General features: G+C 44.0%; 1 protein-coding gene across 4 annotated transcripts in view; it reads left to right on the top strand.

Moving 5' to 3' along the window:
* LOC109900289 (alpha-(1,6)-fucosyltransferase) overlaps positions 1 to 14,047 on the top strand; it is a 154,025-nt gene extending 139,978 nt beyond the window's left edge. For all 4 annotated transcript variants that reach the window (XM_031837389.1, XM_031837390.1, XM_020495981.2 and 1 more), the window contains 3 exons: positions 51 to 227; positions 2,889 to 3,039; positions 11,942 to 14,047. In XM_031837389.1, the coding sequence (XP_031693249.1) occupies positions 51 to 227; positions 2,889 to 3,039; positions 11,942 to 12,283 (670 nt within the window). In that variant the 3' untranslated portion in view covers positions 12,284 to 14,047. The remainder of the gene's footprint in view (positions 1 to 50; positions 228 to 2,888; positions 3,040 to 11,941) is intronic.
* The last annotated feature ends 1,859 nt before the right edge of the window (positions 14,048 to 15,906 follow it).

Raw genomic sequence — 15,906 nt, 5'->3', positions numbered from 1 at the left:
CTCTCTCTCTCGCTCCCTCCCTCCCTCCACCCCTGTCTCTGTCCTTGTAGGGTCCATGTTCGACGGACAGATAAGGTGGGGACGGAGGCTGCGTTCCACCCTATAGAGGAGTACATGGTGCACGTGGAGGAACAGTTCCAACACATGGCCAGACGCATCCACGTGGACAAGAAACGAGTCTACCTGGCAACAGATGACCCCTCACTACTGCAAGAGGCTAAGACGAAGTGAGTGACAACCAATATCCTTATAATGAAGTGTATGTGTGTGTGTGTGTGCCGCCTCAGCTCCTATAAGGAATCCAGCTCAGATGAGCAGTGAAATGAACTCACCACACAAAGAGCAAGCAGGGCCAACCAATAGGGACAGGGAGGGGGTGTAGCATTTGTGTTTGTATGTCAGAATCCATCAAGAATCAAGTCCGTTAGTCTCTATGGGCCAGATGACCGTTTGGTGAGGGCCACAGTATAGTCCGTTAGTCTCTATGGGCCAGATGACCGTTTGGTGAGAGCCACAGCATAGTCCTTTAGTCTCTATGGGCCAGATGACCGTTTGGTGAGGGCCACAGCATAGTCCTTTAGTCTCTATGGGCCAGATGACCGTTTGGTGAGGGCCACAGCATAGTCCTTTAGTCTCTATGGGCCAGATGACCGTTTGGTGAGGGCCACAGCATAGTCCTTTAGTCTCTATGGGCCAGATGACCATTTGGTGAGGGCTACAGCATAGTCCTTTAGTCTCTATGGGCCAGATGGACGGTTGGTGAGGGCCACAGCATAGTCCGTTAGTCTCTATGGGCCAGATGGACGGTTGGTGAGAGCCACAGCATAGTCCTTTAGTCTCTATGGGCCAGATAACCGTTTGGTGAGGGCCACAGCATAGTCCTTTAGTCTCTATGGGCCAGATGGACGGTTGGTGAGGGCCACAGCATAGTCCGTTAGTCTCTATGGGCCAGATGGACGGTTGGTGAGGGCCACAGCATAGTCCTTTAGTCTCTATGGGCCAGATGGACGGTTGGTGAGGGCCAAAGCCCGGGGGAAGAAATGTTTCAGGTGGAGGGAAGTTTTGGTCATGAGTGAAGTGGCAAGGAGGGGTAGGCGGAAGGGTGTATTGTCCTGGTGATTGAGGGGCCTTTATGAGTCAAATCTGTAGTAAACTGGTTTAGTTTGTTGGGCAGTGAGGGGTCGTCTGGCGTCGGGGAGCTTTAGGTTTGAAGTTGGTAATGGTTTTCAATCCTCTCCAGACAGACAGTCGTGGCTGGAGAACTTTTGCTCTAGCCTGTCTTTGTACTGCTGTTTGGCTGCCCTAATTCCTGAGTGTATATTTTTCTTGGCCTCTCTATAGAGGTCCCTGGTCTTGCTTGTGTGGTCTTCCTCTTTGGAAGAAAGGAGAGCCCTAAGCTCACCAGTGCTTATTGTTGCTGTGTGATAGAAAGGTATTTCATGGTATGCAATTCTCCTCACATACACTGATGTAGGATGTGTCTGTGTACTCGTATGTGTTGGCATTGTTGTCCTTGAATATGTTCCAATCCGTGGCGTCTAGGCAGTCCTTTAACTCCATCAAAGGCCTCTTCAGTCCATTTCTGCACTGTATGTTTGACAGGTTTAGCAGTTTTTAGTTTCTGTCTGTATGCGGGGATGAGGTGTAGCATCACATGGTCTGAGTTGCCCAGAGGAGCGTGGGGGACAGTGTGGTATGCCCCTTTAATAGTGCCGTAAACGTTGTCCACAATTTTTGATTGGCTTGTTGAACATTTCACCATTTGTTTGTAGCTGGGAAGTTCCTGTTGTAGGCTGGTGTGGTTAAAATCCCCCATGATGGTCAAAGTAGAATCCGGATATTTCCTTTCCACCTCTGTGATCTGATCAGCCTGCAGCTGTTGTGATGTGTGTGCACACAGGTGCTCGGCGTGATGTAGACTCTGGAGAGCATGCTTTAGACAGAATAGGGAAACACACACCATCTTTGAATTTACTGGACTGCTCCGGGATCAGCCCAGTTCAGCTGGAAGCCGGCTAGATCCACGGCGGTGTCGGGAATAGAGGCATTTAACCATAAAAAAAAAGAAAGCAGAGGTGAGAGAGAGAAGTCCTTTTTTCCCTCATCATCAGAAGTTGTAGCTCGTCGGATTTGTTGGCGAGTGAACGCACATTGGAGAGGGAGATGACGGACAAGGGGCATGGAGTCCTCACCTTCTGAAAGGCATGAGTCCCAGTTTCTCCTCCCCATGTGTCTCTGTCCCACAGTCCCATAACCTCGGTTTAAAGTCTGACTCAAAATCGGGGTAGTCTTCAGTAGTATATCGTTGGATGATGACAGAATTTCAGGACAAATACCAGCCGGTACTGTGTCCCTAATATTCATTAGCCGTTCTGGGTGAAATCCACATTTTGTTGCGATCCAAAAGGGAACAAGCAAACAAGTAAACACCCGAGCAGTGACCAAAACAATGTGGCTGATCACTGGCCACAACTGTGTGTGTATGATTGGCCGTTTCCGAAATCTTTCTTTGCCTACTACTTACTAAAACTGCATACTAATTGTACTAGATAAAACATACTGTTTTATAAAAAATGTATTGCAGTAAGCAAAAACGATCAACCTTTTTGGTGATCAGTTGTTGTCCAACACACTTGGGTCTGAAAAGATCACTCTCCTCCTCAATAGTTTGCAGCGAATTCTACTAGATGAAAAGTTTAGTAGTCTAGTATACATGAGTATGACATCAAAGCATACTTCATTTTCAAAATTTCACATAAAACATCATGTTTTTGCATAGCCAAAATGCTTACTATTTAGAACACAAGTTCGGGTATTCAGACACGGCCATCTTGTGTTTCTGTTTGTATGTAGAAGCCCATGTGGGTAATCGTATGTGTGTCCTACAGGTACACTGACTATGAGTTCATCAGTGATAACTCCATCTCGTGGTCAGCCGGCCTTCACAACCGCTACACCGAGAACTCTCTGAGAGGAGTCATCCTAGACATACACTTCCTGTCCCAGACCGACTTCCTGGTCTGCACCTTCTCCTCACAGGTAGGTGTACCACATCCCAGGGGTTCTCAAAAGTGGGGTGTCTGCGAAGGTACTACAGAGTGTCCTTGGATAAAGCAACAAAAAAGAAATATATATATATATATATATATATATATATATATACACACACACACACAGATATATATTATTTTTGAATATTACTAACAGTAACAGATTAAACAAATTATGGCCAAGGGATCTGTGGAATATGTTTAGAGGGTGTAATGCAATACAATGTAATATTATTAATGTACAATTTATATTCTTAATCATGATCAACATGGGCCTGGGAGGCTCCCAGGGATATTGGTATCCTCAGTACTCCGCCAATTATACATTTTTCAACTCAATACCTCAAAATTATGTTTTTTTTTTTACATAAACGCACTGTAATTTAAGCTTTAAAACGGCAATGTTTTCTCTCTGCCTCATGGTAGAATGAGTAAATTCGCAGGAAATTAGCTTGAAAACGGAATTAATTCTCTCCGATGCAATGAGGCGAGCCTTTAAAATGTTTCATCCCAGGGCCTGGGACTTGATTCTTACAGCCATGCACTGAAGTCATAGTAAAACTCCTTGTATGCTATTTGTAGGGTCCCTGATGAATTTACTTTCACAAAAGAGGTCCTCAGTCCCAAAAGGTTTGAGAACCTCTGCCATAGCCAACACAACACCCTTTAAGGGAATATAAGGTATATAATTCACTGATCTATACGGTTACAAACCTGAATAGCCTACTACTACTGTCATTGTCATGTTAAACAATGACCATAGGAGATGGCAAGACAACAAATAGATCTGGGACAAGGTAACTTTTTCATCTGAACAAATCTAAATAGTCAAATCCACATAATGTACAGTGCATTCGGAATGTATTCAGACCCCTTGGCTATTTTAACATTTTGTTACGTTACTGCCTTATTATAAAATTGATTAAATAGTTTTTATCCCTCATCAATCTACACACAAAACTTCATAATGACAAAGCAAATGCAGGTTTTAAGAAATATTAGCAAATGTATAAAAAATACAAAACTGAAATATTACATTTACATACAGTAAGTATTCAGACACTTTCCTCAGTACTTTGTTGAAGCACCTTTGGCAGTGATTACAGCCTTGAGTCTTCTTGGGTATGACGCTATAAGCTTGGCACACCTGCATTTGCACATTGGCTAACCGGGCTATCTGCATTGTGTCCCGCCACCCACCACCCGCCAACCCATCTGTTACGCTACTGATACTCTCTGTTCATCATATATGCATAGGTACTTTAACCATACCTACATGTACATACTACCTCAATCAGCCCGACTAACCGGTGTCTGTATGTAGCCTCGCTACTGTTATAGCCTCGCTACTGTATATAGCCTCGATACTGTTATAGCCTCGCTACTGTTATAGCCTCGCTACTGTTATAGCCTCGCTACTGTTATAGCCTCGCTACTGTTATAGCCTCGCTACTGTTATAGCCTCGCTACTGTATATAGCCTCGCTACTGTTATAGCCTCGCTACTGTTATAGCCTCGCTACTGTATATAGCCTCGCTACTGTTATAGCCTCGCTACTGTTATAGCCTCGCTACTGTTATAGCCTCGCTACTGTATATAGCCTCGATACTGTTATAGCCTCGCTACTGTTATAGCCTCGCTACTGTATATAGCCTCGATACTGTTATAGCCTCGCTACTGTATATAGCCTCGATACTGTTATAGCCTCGCTACTGTTATAGCCTCGCTACTGTATATAGCCTCGATACTGTTATAGCCTCGCTACTGTTATAGCCTCGCTACTGTATATAGCCTCGATACTGTTATAGCCTCGCTACTGTTATAGCCTCGCTACTGTATATAGCCTCGATACTGTATATAGCCTCGATACTGTTATAGCCTCGCTACTGTTATAGCCTCGCTACTGTATATAGCCTCGATACTGTATATAGCCTCGCTACTGTTATAGCCTCGCTACTGTATATAGCCTCGCTACTGTTATAGCCTCGATACTGTATATAGCCTCGCTACTGTATATAGCCTCGATACTGTTATAGCCTCGATACTGTATATAGCCTCGATACTGTTATTTTTCATTGTCTTTTTACTGTTGTTTTTATTTCACCTAATACCTTTTCTGCACTGTTGGTTGGAGCCTGTAAGTAAGCATTTCACTGCAAGGTCTACACCTGTTGTATTTGGCGCACGTGACAAATAAACTTAGATTTGATTTGATTTGGAGAGTCTCTCCCATTCTTCTCTGCGGATCCTCTCAGGCTCTGTCAGGTTGGATGGGGAGCGTCACTGCACAGCTATTTTCAGGTCTCTCCAGGGATGTTCGACCGGGTTCAAGTCCGGGCTCTGGCTGGGCCACTCAAGGACATTCAGAAAATTGCGTTTACTTGTCTTGGCTGTGTGCTTGGGGTCGTTATCCTGTTGGAAGGTGAACCTTCGCACCAATCTGAGGTCCTGAGTGCTCTGGAGCAGGTCTTCATCAAGGATGTCTCTGTACTTTTCTCCGCTCATCTTTCCCTCCATCCTGACTAGTTTCCTAGTCCCTGCCACTGAAAAACATCCCCACAGTGTGATGCTGCCACCACCATGCTTCACCGTAGGCATGGTGCCAGGTTTCCTCCAGACGTGACACTTGGCATTCAGGCCAAAGAGTTTAATTTTGGTTTCATCAGACCAGAGAATCTTGTTTCTCGTGGTCTGAGAGTCCTTTAGGTGCCTTTTGGCAAACTCCAAGCAGAGTTTGGCTGGGCGGCCAGCTCTAGGAAGAGTCTTGGTGATTCCAAACTTCTTCCATTGAAGAATGATGGAGGCCACTGTGTACTTGGGGACATTCAATGCTGCAGAAATGTTTTGTTACCCTTCCCCAGATCTGTGCCTCGACACAATCCTCTCTCAGAGCTCCACGGACAATTAATTCGACCTCGTGGCCTTGTTTTTGCTCTGACAAGCACTGCCAACTGTGGTACCTTATATAGACAGTTGTGTGCCTTTCCAAATCATGTCCAATCAATTGATTTTACCACAGGTAGACTCCAATAAAGTTCTAGAAAACATCTCAAGGATGATCAATGGAAACAGGATGCTCCTGAGCTCAATTTCGAGTCTCATAGCAAAGGGTCCGAATACTTATGTATTTCTGTTTTTTTGCTTTAACACATTTGCAAACCTTTCTGAAAACCAGTTTTGGCATTGTCATTATGGGCGATTGTGTGTAGATAGATGAGGAATGTTTGATTTAACCCGTTTTAGAACAAGGCTGTAACGTCACCAAATGTGGAAAAAGACAGAGGGCCTGTAAATACTCTCTGAATGCACTGTAATCTAACATGCAAGCTGCCATGATTCTTCACGCTTCCTGGTCACATGTCCTGTTCCTGTATCTATAGCTTCTGTTTCCTATACAGTGCCTTCAGAAAGTATTCCATATTTGGTTGTGTCACAGCCTGAATTCAAAATGGATTAAATCAAACAAATGTAAACACACCTGTCTAGACTCAATACCCCACAATGACATAGTGAAACCATGTTAATTTATTTCGGGGGGGGGGGGTAATTTATTGAAATTTAAATACAGAAATATCTAAATACATAAGTATTCACACCCCTGAGTCAATACTTTGTAGAAGGACCTTTGGCAGCAATTACAGCTGTGAGTCTTTCTGGGTAAGTCTCTAAGAGCTTTCCACACCTGGATTGTGCAATATTTCCCATTATTATTCTCACAATTCTTCAAGCCCTGTCAAATTGTATGTTGATCATTGCTAGACAATCAAGACTTTTCCTCTAGGATTTTGCTTGTGCTTAGCTCCAAACTCCCCAGTCCTTAACTAGTACAAGCATAACCATAACATGATGCAGCTACCACTATACTTGGAAATATGGAGAGTGGTACTCCGTAATGTGTTGTATTGGTTCTACTAAGCTAAACTCAGCAAAAATTTTAACGTTCTCTCACTGTCAACTGTGTTTATTTTCAGCAAACTAACAAGATTCAACAACTGAGACATAAACTGAACAATTTCCACAGACATGTGACTAACATAAATGGAATGATGTGTCCCTGAACAAAGGGGGGTCAAAATCAAAAGTAACAGTCAGTATCTGGTGTGGCCACCAGCTGCATTAAGTCCTGCAGTGCATCTCCTCCTCATGGACTGCACCAGATTTGCCAGTTCTTGCTGTGAGATGTTACCCCACTCTTCCACCAAGGCACCGGCAAGTTCCCGGACATTACTGGGGGGGAATGGCCCTAGCCCTCACCCTCCGATCCAAAAGGTCCCAGACGTGCTCAATGGGATTGAGATCTGGGCAGTATGGCAGAACACCTGACATTCCTGTCTTGCAGGAAATAACGCTCAGAATGAGCAGTATGGCTGGTGGCATTGTCATGCTGGATGAGCCTGCAGGAAGGGTACCACATGAGGGAGGAGGATGTCTTCCCTGTAACGCACAGCATTGAGATTGACTGCGACTCATCAGTGAAAGCAGCTTTTGCCAGTCCTGTCTGGTCCAGCGACCGTGGGTTTGTGCCCATAGGCAACGTCGTTGCCGGTGATGTCTGGTGAGGACCTTCCCTACTGCAGCCCTACAAGCCCTCAGTCCAGCCTCTGTCAGCCTATTGCAGACAGTCTGAGCACTGATGGAGGGATTATGCATTCCTGGTGTAACTCGGGCAGTTGTTGTTGCCATCCTGTACCTGTCCTGCAGGTGTGATGTTCAGATATACCGATCCTGTGCAGGTGTTGTTACACGTGGTCTGCCACTACAAGGACGATCAGCTGTCCGTCCTGTCTCCCTGTAGCGCTGTCTTAGGTGTCTCATAGTACGGACATTGCCATTTATTGCCCTGGCCACATCCGCAGTCCTCATGCTTCCTTGCAGCATGCCTAAGGCATGTTCATGCAGATGAGCAGGGACCCTGGGCATCTTTCTTTTGGTGTTTTTCAGAGTCAGTAGAAAGGCCTCTTTAGTGTCTTAAGATTTCATAACTGTGACCTTAATTGCCTACCGTCTGTAAGCTGTTAGTGTCTTAAAGACCGTTCTACAGGTGCATGTTCATTAATTGTTTAAGCATGGGAAACAGTGTATAAACCCTTTACAATGAAGATCTGTGAAGTTATTTGCATTTTTATGAATTATCTTTGAAATACAGGGTCCTGAAAAAGGTATGTTTCTGTTTTTTGCGTTTTGAGTTTATATGGAATTGTTTTAAGAAGGTTGACCCTTGAACATTTTGCCATTTGATTTAGAATTATTATTTCTTTGACATGTAATTTAACCCCTTATTTTTGTCACTAAACGGTCTCCATATATACTTCCATTAATTGTTTTTCAACCGGTAACAAGGGACCATCAGACGAATCCTGTGAGCCCTGTGGGCATCCTTGATCAAAATGACCAACACGTATGTGTTCGTGATAGTCTCACCTTTTCACAGAAGGGTCAAATTAGTGTTCGGACGCTACAGACAGAAGTTGGCAAATCGGCTGTATCGATTTCAGACAAGTCCCAAGACACTTGTAGAGCAAAACGGAGGACACTATTGTGTTCTTGAGAGTCTCATCTTTCCATAGGGTTTGTAGGCCAAACCATTCGGACGCTACAGTCGATTTTTTTAGAAGACCGATTTTTGGGATGTCTTCCTCTCCGTCAACTGAGTTAAGGAGGATGCATGTGTCTTTGTAGTTACTGGGTGTAGGTGGCCTTCTTTGCGAGGCATTGGAGAAACACTGTTTGTTTTGGGTTGAATTTGTGTTTGAAATTCACTGCTCGACTGAGGGACCATTAAGATAATTTTATGTGTGTGGTAAAGAGATGAGGTAGTCATCCATGAATCATGTTAAACACTATTATTGCATACAGAGTGAGTCCATGCAACTTCTTATGTGACTTGTTATTAAGCAAATGTTTACTCCTGAACTTCTTTAGGCTTGCCATAGCAAAGGGGTTGAATACTTATTGACTCAAGACATTTCAACTTTTCATTTTTCCACTTTGACATGATGGGGTATTGTGTGTAGGCTGGGGCCGATAGAGATGGTTGCCTCGCTTCAAGTCCTGAGGAAACTATGCAGTAGTTTGTCTTTCATGTATTATTTCTTACATTGTTAGCCCAGAAAATCTTAAATGTTATTACATACAGCCGGGAAGAACTATTGGATATAAGAGCGGGTCAATACGACTTCCCCGAAGCGGATCCTTTGTTCGGACCTCCACCCTGGACATTGGATCTAATCCCAAGAGGCCGACCCAAAACAACGTTGTCGTTGCAAGGGAGACAGACGGAGTGGCCTCCTGGTCAGACTTAGAAGGCGAGCAACCATCCAGCGCTTCCGAGGTTCTTACTCGCCAATGTCCAGTGTCTAGACAACCAGGTGGACATAATTAGGGCACGAGTTGCCTTCCAGAGAGACATCAGAGATTGTAACATGCTCTGTTTCACGGAAACATTGCTCACTCGGGATACGTTGTCAGAGTCAGTACATCCACCGGGTTTCTTCATGCGTCACGCCGACAGAAACATCTCTCTGGCAAGAAGAAGGGCAGGGGTGTACGACTCATGGTGTAATCATAACAACATGCAGGAACTCAAGTCCTTTTTTTCACCTGACCTAGAATCCCCCCCCCCAAGCAGATACCGCAACGGTCCTGAAAGAACTTCACTGGACTCTATGTAAACTGGAAACCATATATGCTGAGGATACATTTATTGTAGCTGGGGATTTTAGTAAAGCTAATTTGAGAACAAGGACCCCTAAATTCTACCAGCACATTGTAGTACCTGTAGTACCACATTGTAGTACCTGCTCGAGCAAAACACTGGAACTGGAACACTGCTACTACTTCCGCAATGCATACAAGGCCCTCCCCTGCCCTGCCTTCAGCAAATCTGACCATAACTCCATCTTGTTTCACCCTTCCTGTAGGCAGAAACTAAAACAGGACGCACCTGTGCTTAGGTCTATCCAACGCTGGTCTGACCAATTGGATTCCACACTTCAAGATTGCTTTGACCACATGGACTGGGATAAGTTCTGGCTAGCCTCAGACAATAACATTGATGTATACGCTGACTCTGTGAGCAATTTTATAAGAAAGTGCATAGGAGACGTTGTACCCACTGTGACTATTAAAACCTTCCATAACCAGAAACTGTGGATTGATGGAAGCTTTCGCGCAACACTGAAAGCGCGAACCACCGCATTTAATCATGGCTTGGAGACTGGAAACATGACCGAATTCAAACAGTGTAGTTATTCCCTCCACGAGGCAATCAAACAAGCAAAGTGTCAGTATAGAGACAAAGTAGAGTCACAATTCAACGGCTCAAACATGAGACGTATGTGGCAGGGTCTACAGACAATCATGGATTACAAAAAGAAAACCAGCCCCGTCGCGACATCGATGTCTTGCTCCCAGACAAACTAAACAACTTCTTTGCACGCTTTGAGGACAATACAGTGCCACCGACACAGCCCGCTACTAAAGACTGTGGGCTCTCCTTCTCCGAGGGCCGACGTGAGTCAAACGTTTAAACATGTTAACCCTCTCAAGGCTGCTGGCCCAGACGGCATCACTAACCGCATCCTCAGAGCATGCGCAGACCAGCTGGCTGGTTTGTTTATGGACATATGCAATCAATCCCTATCCCAGTCTGCTGTCCCCACATGCTTCAATATGGCCACCATTGTTCCTGTTCCCAAGAATGCTAAGGTAACGGAACTCAATGACTATCGCCCCGTAGCACTCACTTCTGTCATCATGAAGTGCTTTGAGAGATTGAGTCAAGGATCACCTCCACCCTACCTGATACACTAGACCCATTCCAATTTTCTTACCGCCCCAATAGGTCCACAGAAGATGCAATCGCCATCACACCGCACACTGCCCTATCCCATCTGGACAAGAGGAATACTTATGTAAGAATGCTGTTCAATGACTACAGCTCAGCATTCAACACCATAGTACCCTCCAAATTCATCATTAAGCTTGAGACCCTGGGTTTCGACCCCGTCCTGTGCAACTGGATCCTGGACTTTCTGATGGGTCGCCCCCAGGTGGTGAAGGTAGGAAGCAACATTTCCACCCTGCTGATCATCAACACTGGGCCCCACAAGGGTGCGTTCTCAGCCCTCTCCTCTACTCCCTGTTCACCCATGACTGCGTTGCCATGCACGCCTCCAACTCAATCATCAAGTTTGCAGATGACACGACAGTGGTAGGCTTGATTACCAACAACGACGAGACAGCCTACAGGGAGAAGATGAGGGCCCTCGGAGTGCGGTGTCAGGAAAAGAACCTCTCACTCAACGTCAACACTCAAATCACTGGCCACTTTAATAAATGGATTTAAGGTATCACTAGTCACTTTAAACAATGCCACTTTAATAATGTTTACATATCCTACATTACTCATCTCATATGGATATACTGTATTTTATACCATCTATTGCAACTTGCCTATACCGCACGACCATCATGCAACCATATATGTATATGTACATATTCTTATTGCAGCCCCTTACATTTGTGTGTATAAGGTAGTCATTGTGAATTTGTTAGATTACTTGTTAGATATTTCTGCACTGTCGGAACTAGAAGCACAAGCTTCTAGTCATTGTGAATTTGTTAGATTACTTGTTAGATATTACTGCACTGTCGGAACTAGAAGCACAAGCTCTACACTTGCATTAACATCTGCTAACATGTGCATGTGACCAATAATATTTGATTTGATAAAACAACAACAATTTGGAAAAAAAAGTGAAGGGGTGTGAATACTTTCTGAAGGAACTGCATATGTACTTCCTGTTTCCTGTATCTCTACGTACTGTTTTCTGTAGCTCAACTTCCTGTTTATATCTCCTGTTTCCTGTATCTCTTCTTTCTGGTTCCAGGTGTGCCGCGTGGCCTACGAGATGATGCAGACGCTGCACCCGGACGCCTCCTCCTTCTTCCACTCGCTAGACGACATCTACTACTTCGGTGGTCAGAACGCCCACAACCAGATCGCCATCTACCCCCACCACCCCCGCAGCCCTGAAGACATACCCCTGGAGCCCGGTGACGTCATCGGCGTGGCGGGGAACCACTGGGATGGCTACTCGAAAGGGGTCAACCGTAAAATGGGCCGCACCGGCCTCTACCCGTCCTACAAAGTCAAGGAGAAGATCGAGACCGTAAAGTACCCCACGTACCCCGACGCAGACAAGCTGCTCTCAAACTCCCAAAAGAAGTAAAGAAGAAAGGGAAAGATGAAAATAAAAATAGAGAAAGAGACTCTGAATCAGTGATAGAACAGGGGGAAAGGGGGGGGGGGGGGTCGTGTTTAGGCTGCACTGAGAGTCTGTGTGTGTGTGTGTGTGTGTGTGGGTCTGTAAATTATGGAATCTTGCAGCTGCCACTACATCGTCCCCGTGCACACAGATTATGATGAAAAGTATCAATCAAACATTGATTTCAAACGAACCGGAAAACAATTAGCCCGTAGCCGACGACGTGGACTGGGAATGGAACTAGCCAATCGGGTCGAGCCTTGGATCAAGGGCTGAAAAACAATTATAAACTGGAAGAAAAAAACATGTTTTCATTTTTATTCAATTATTTTGGTGGTTTTAATTCTATTCTTGCCTTATTTCTTCTCTCCTGTGTTCATTAAATGTACTGTATCTTGTATCTTCCCCTTGCCATATTCTCTCACTGCGTTCCTCCCCTCTCCTTTTGCTCCAATAGCACTGTCCAACATCTAGTCTTTCATGTGCAATTTCTTTTATACCACCTTAATGTCTTTTTAACAAGTGATTTGATTTTAACGTGCGTGTGTCTGTTTAGGGGGCATGACATGGTGCCTGTCATCAGTGAGCGGTGTCCTTATTCCTGACTGAATAGTTGTGTTGTGCTCAATGAGACTGGTGGTGACAGTTGGACCCTAAGCAGGAACTTGAACTGTGAACTATGGTGACCAATAAGTGAAGATTGATGATGGTGAACAATGTTGATCTATGTTGAACAATAATACTCTATGGTGACCTATGATTACCTTTGAACTATGATGAACTGTAATGATCTACGGTGAACTACAGTGCACACAGGAGCACTCTTTAGGCTCACCAAACAAAGCACTCCACTGAGCTAATGTCCTTTTGACATCTCTACGTCTGTCTAAGTCCATCTGTTTGTTTGTTGTATTTTTTTTGTTACTAACATTACTGTTGGAAATATGAGGGGGGGGGGGGGGGAAGAGATGCCTATGTTGAAATTGATAATGCTATGTCATAAGAGGTTTGTAATCGACCGTGATAAAGAACTTTGTCATAGCTTATGTTCTGGGGGCATTTTCTTTGATAACAACCACTGATCGAGTAAACTTGACAAACCAAGTGACACTTGTGTTGTCCCGCTCCATCTACATTAAGAGGAATCCAAAATGATTCCACCTCTACCCTCAAAACAACCCCCAAAACTCCTTATGAATGATGTTGAATAAATTTGTTGATATTAATTGTTCAATGTGAACCTACCAGGAATGTCTTTGTCCCGAATCAAGATGGCCTCCTAGTCAGGTGACCTATCATCATCAGCTGACCAGTCACCTGACCTCATCAAGATGGCAAACATTTGATGGTTTGACAGCCATCAGAGGACTTCATCCAGTATGTGTTCGTGACATGAGGGTTATGTATGCCTTAACCCTTCAAGGAAAGTGTCATCCCTCTTCCTTTAGAAGGAAGAGTCCAGCCAGAGCCAAATATTTAGAGAGTTGGGACATTGCAGTTTCTGTCTGAACGTTCCGAGAGAGCTACATTCTCCTCCGTAGCCATTGCTTAGTGATAACTGACGCTTCCATGTTGTGCTGTTTATTCTGAACGTTTTCTAAACCAATGAAGATGTCCATTTGTTGACACTACAATAGTGTATATATATATAAACACAGAAAATACTTGGATACACATGATCCTGAATGCTAAAACAATAAAAATGTCTATTAAATTCACTGCTCTGTTTTGCTTGTTTACAGTGGGTCATTTCATAGGGAACTGTCGGAGGTGCCATCTTAATGTTACATCACCAAAATGTTGAGAATAAAAGCAATAAAATGGCGTCCGTTCTAGAAGTTGTCCAAACTCTCTAAATATTTGGCTCTGGGTCCGGGACTGACGGCCAAAGGCTGTCGATGACCCCTTGTGTGGCCGTAATGCCCACTAAAAAAGATACATGCTTTGCTGCCAAAGTGGCAATTGTGCCCTTGGGCTGAATGTAATAACTCCCTTCTCCCGGCTGCCAATCACCGTTCTCCTAAGCGTCTCTCACTCATATCGCTCTCTCAGATATCTAAATTGAACTCTGTGAAGCATTTATTTGGTCTGCAATTTCTGAGGCTGGTAACTCTAATGAACTTATCCTCTGCAGCAGAGGTAAATCTGGGTCTTCCTTTCCTGTGGCGATCATCATGAGAGACAGTTTCATCATAGCGCTTGATGGTTTTTGCGACTGCACTTGAAGAAACTTTCAAAATGCTAGAAATGTTTCGGATTGACTGACCTGTCATTTCTCTTTGGTTATTTGAGCTGTTCTTGCCATAATATTGACTTTTACCAAATAGGGCTATCTTCTGTATACCACCCCTACCTTATCACAACACAACTGATTGGCTCAAACACGTTAAGAAGGAAAGAAATTCCACAAATTAACTTTTTTTAAAAGCACACCTGTTAATTCTCCCGGCTGCCAATCACTGTGCTCCTAAACGCCTCTCACTCAAATCACTCTCAGATATCTAAATTCTTATTAGCCAATACCTGTCATGTGATCGGGTCCTTCTCACAGGCATCGCATCCCCAAAGCAGGCTACAAGAGAAGACCGACACATCGGGGATGCAACAGCATCGAATTCTGAGGCGCTTGTTGAAGACATTAGAACTGTCCACATTTACCACGTAAGCCAACATGATGAGTAGGCCTAACGAACAACAAAGTACTAGCCTATGTCAATCTACTATCCCCAATAGTACAAAAGTCAACCTTTTCTATTGGTCAACTTGTCCTTCTGTACGAGAAAGAAATATTTCAAACATACTCTGGGATAGTTGTGGGACGTGACAGATCCCAAATGAAAACAACCATTATAGCCTACATACAAATACAAATGCAAATGTACAAGCAATGAGGCTGATGCAACAGAACAGAATGATTAGCTTAAAATATTGATGAACTATTAGGCTATTTCTTCACATAAATGCAGCAATGCGCACAAGGCGGGAAGGCTATACTCTCAAATTGTCACGTTCTGACCTTTATTTCCTTTGTTTTTGTATTTATTTAGTATGGTCAGGGCGTGAGTTGGGGTGGGCAGTCTATGTTTGTTTTTCTATGATTTGGGGATTTGTATGTTTCAGCCTAGTATGGTTCTCAGAGGCAGGTGTCATTAGTTGTCTCTGATTGAGAATCATACTTAAGTAGCCTGGGTTTCACTGTTTGTTGGTGGGTGATTGTCTATGTTAGTTGCTTGTTTCAGCACAGGTCTCATTTATAGCTTCACGGTCGTTATTTGTTTATTGTTTTTGTATAGTTTGTATTCAGTGTTCAGTTCTTTCTTTTATTAAATATTCATCATGAACTCATACCACGCCGCATTTTGGTCCTCCGATCCTTCTCGCCTCTCCTCTTCAGATGAAGAGGAGGACGACCGTGACACAAATGTTCTAAAATGCCATTTTAACGGAAGTGCACTGCAAATGCGAGCTCTTTCATATGACAGAGATGGAAAATATCCTTCCGAAATGTAGTAAGACACATTAACGAGCATGTGCTGTTAACATGACTGGACAACGAAAGAAAGCTGAGAACATGAGCTAAATAGGCA

The sequence above is a fragment of the Oncorhynchus kisutch genome, linkage group LG12 (assembly GCF_002021735.2).
Source record: "Oncorhynchus kisutch isolate 150728-3 linkage group LG12, Okis_V2, whole genome shotgun sequence".
NCBI classification, from domain to species: Eukaryota; Metazoa; Chordata; class Actinopteri; order Salmoniformes; family Salmonidae; genus Oncorhynchus; species Oncorhynchus kisutch.
This window is presented reverse-complemented; position numbering and strand designations above follow the sequence as displayed.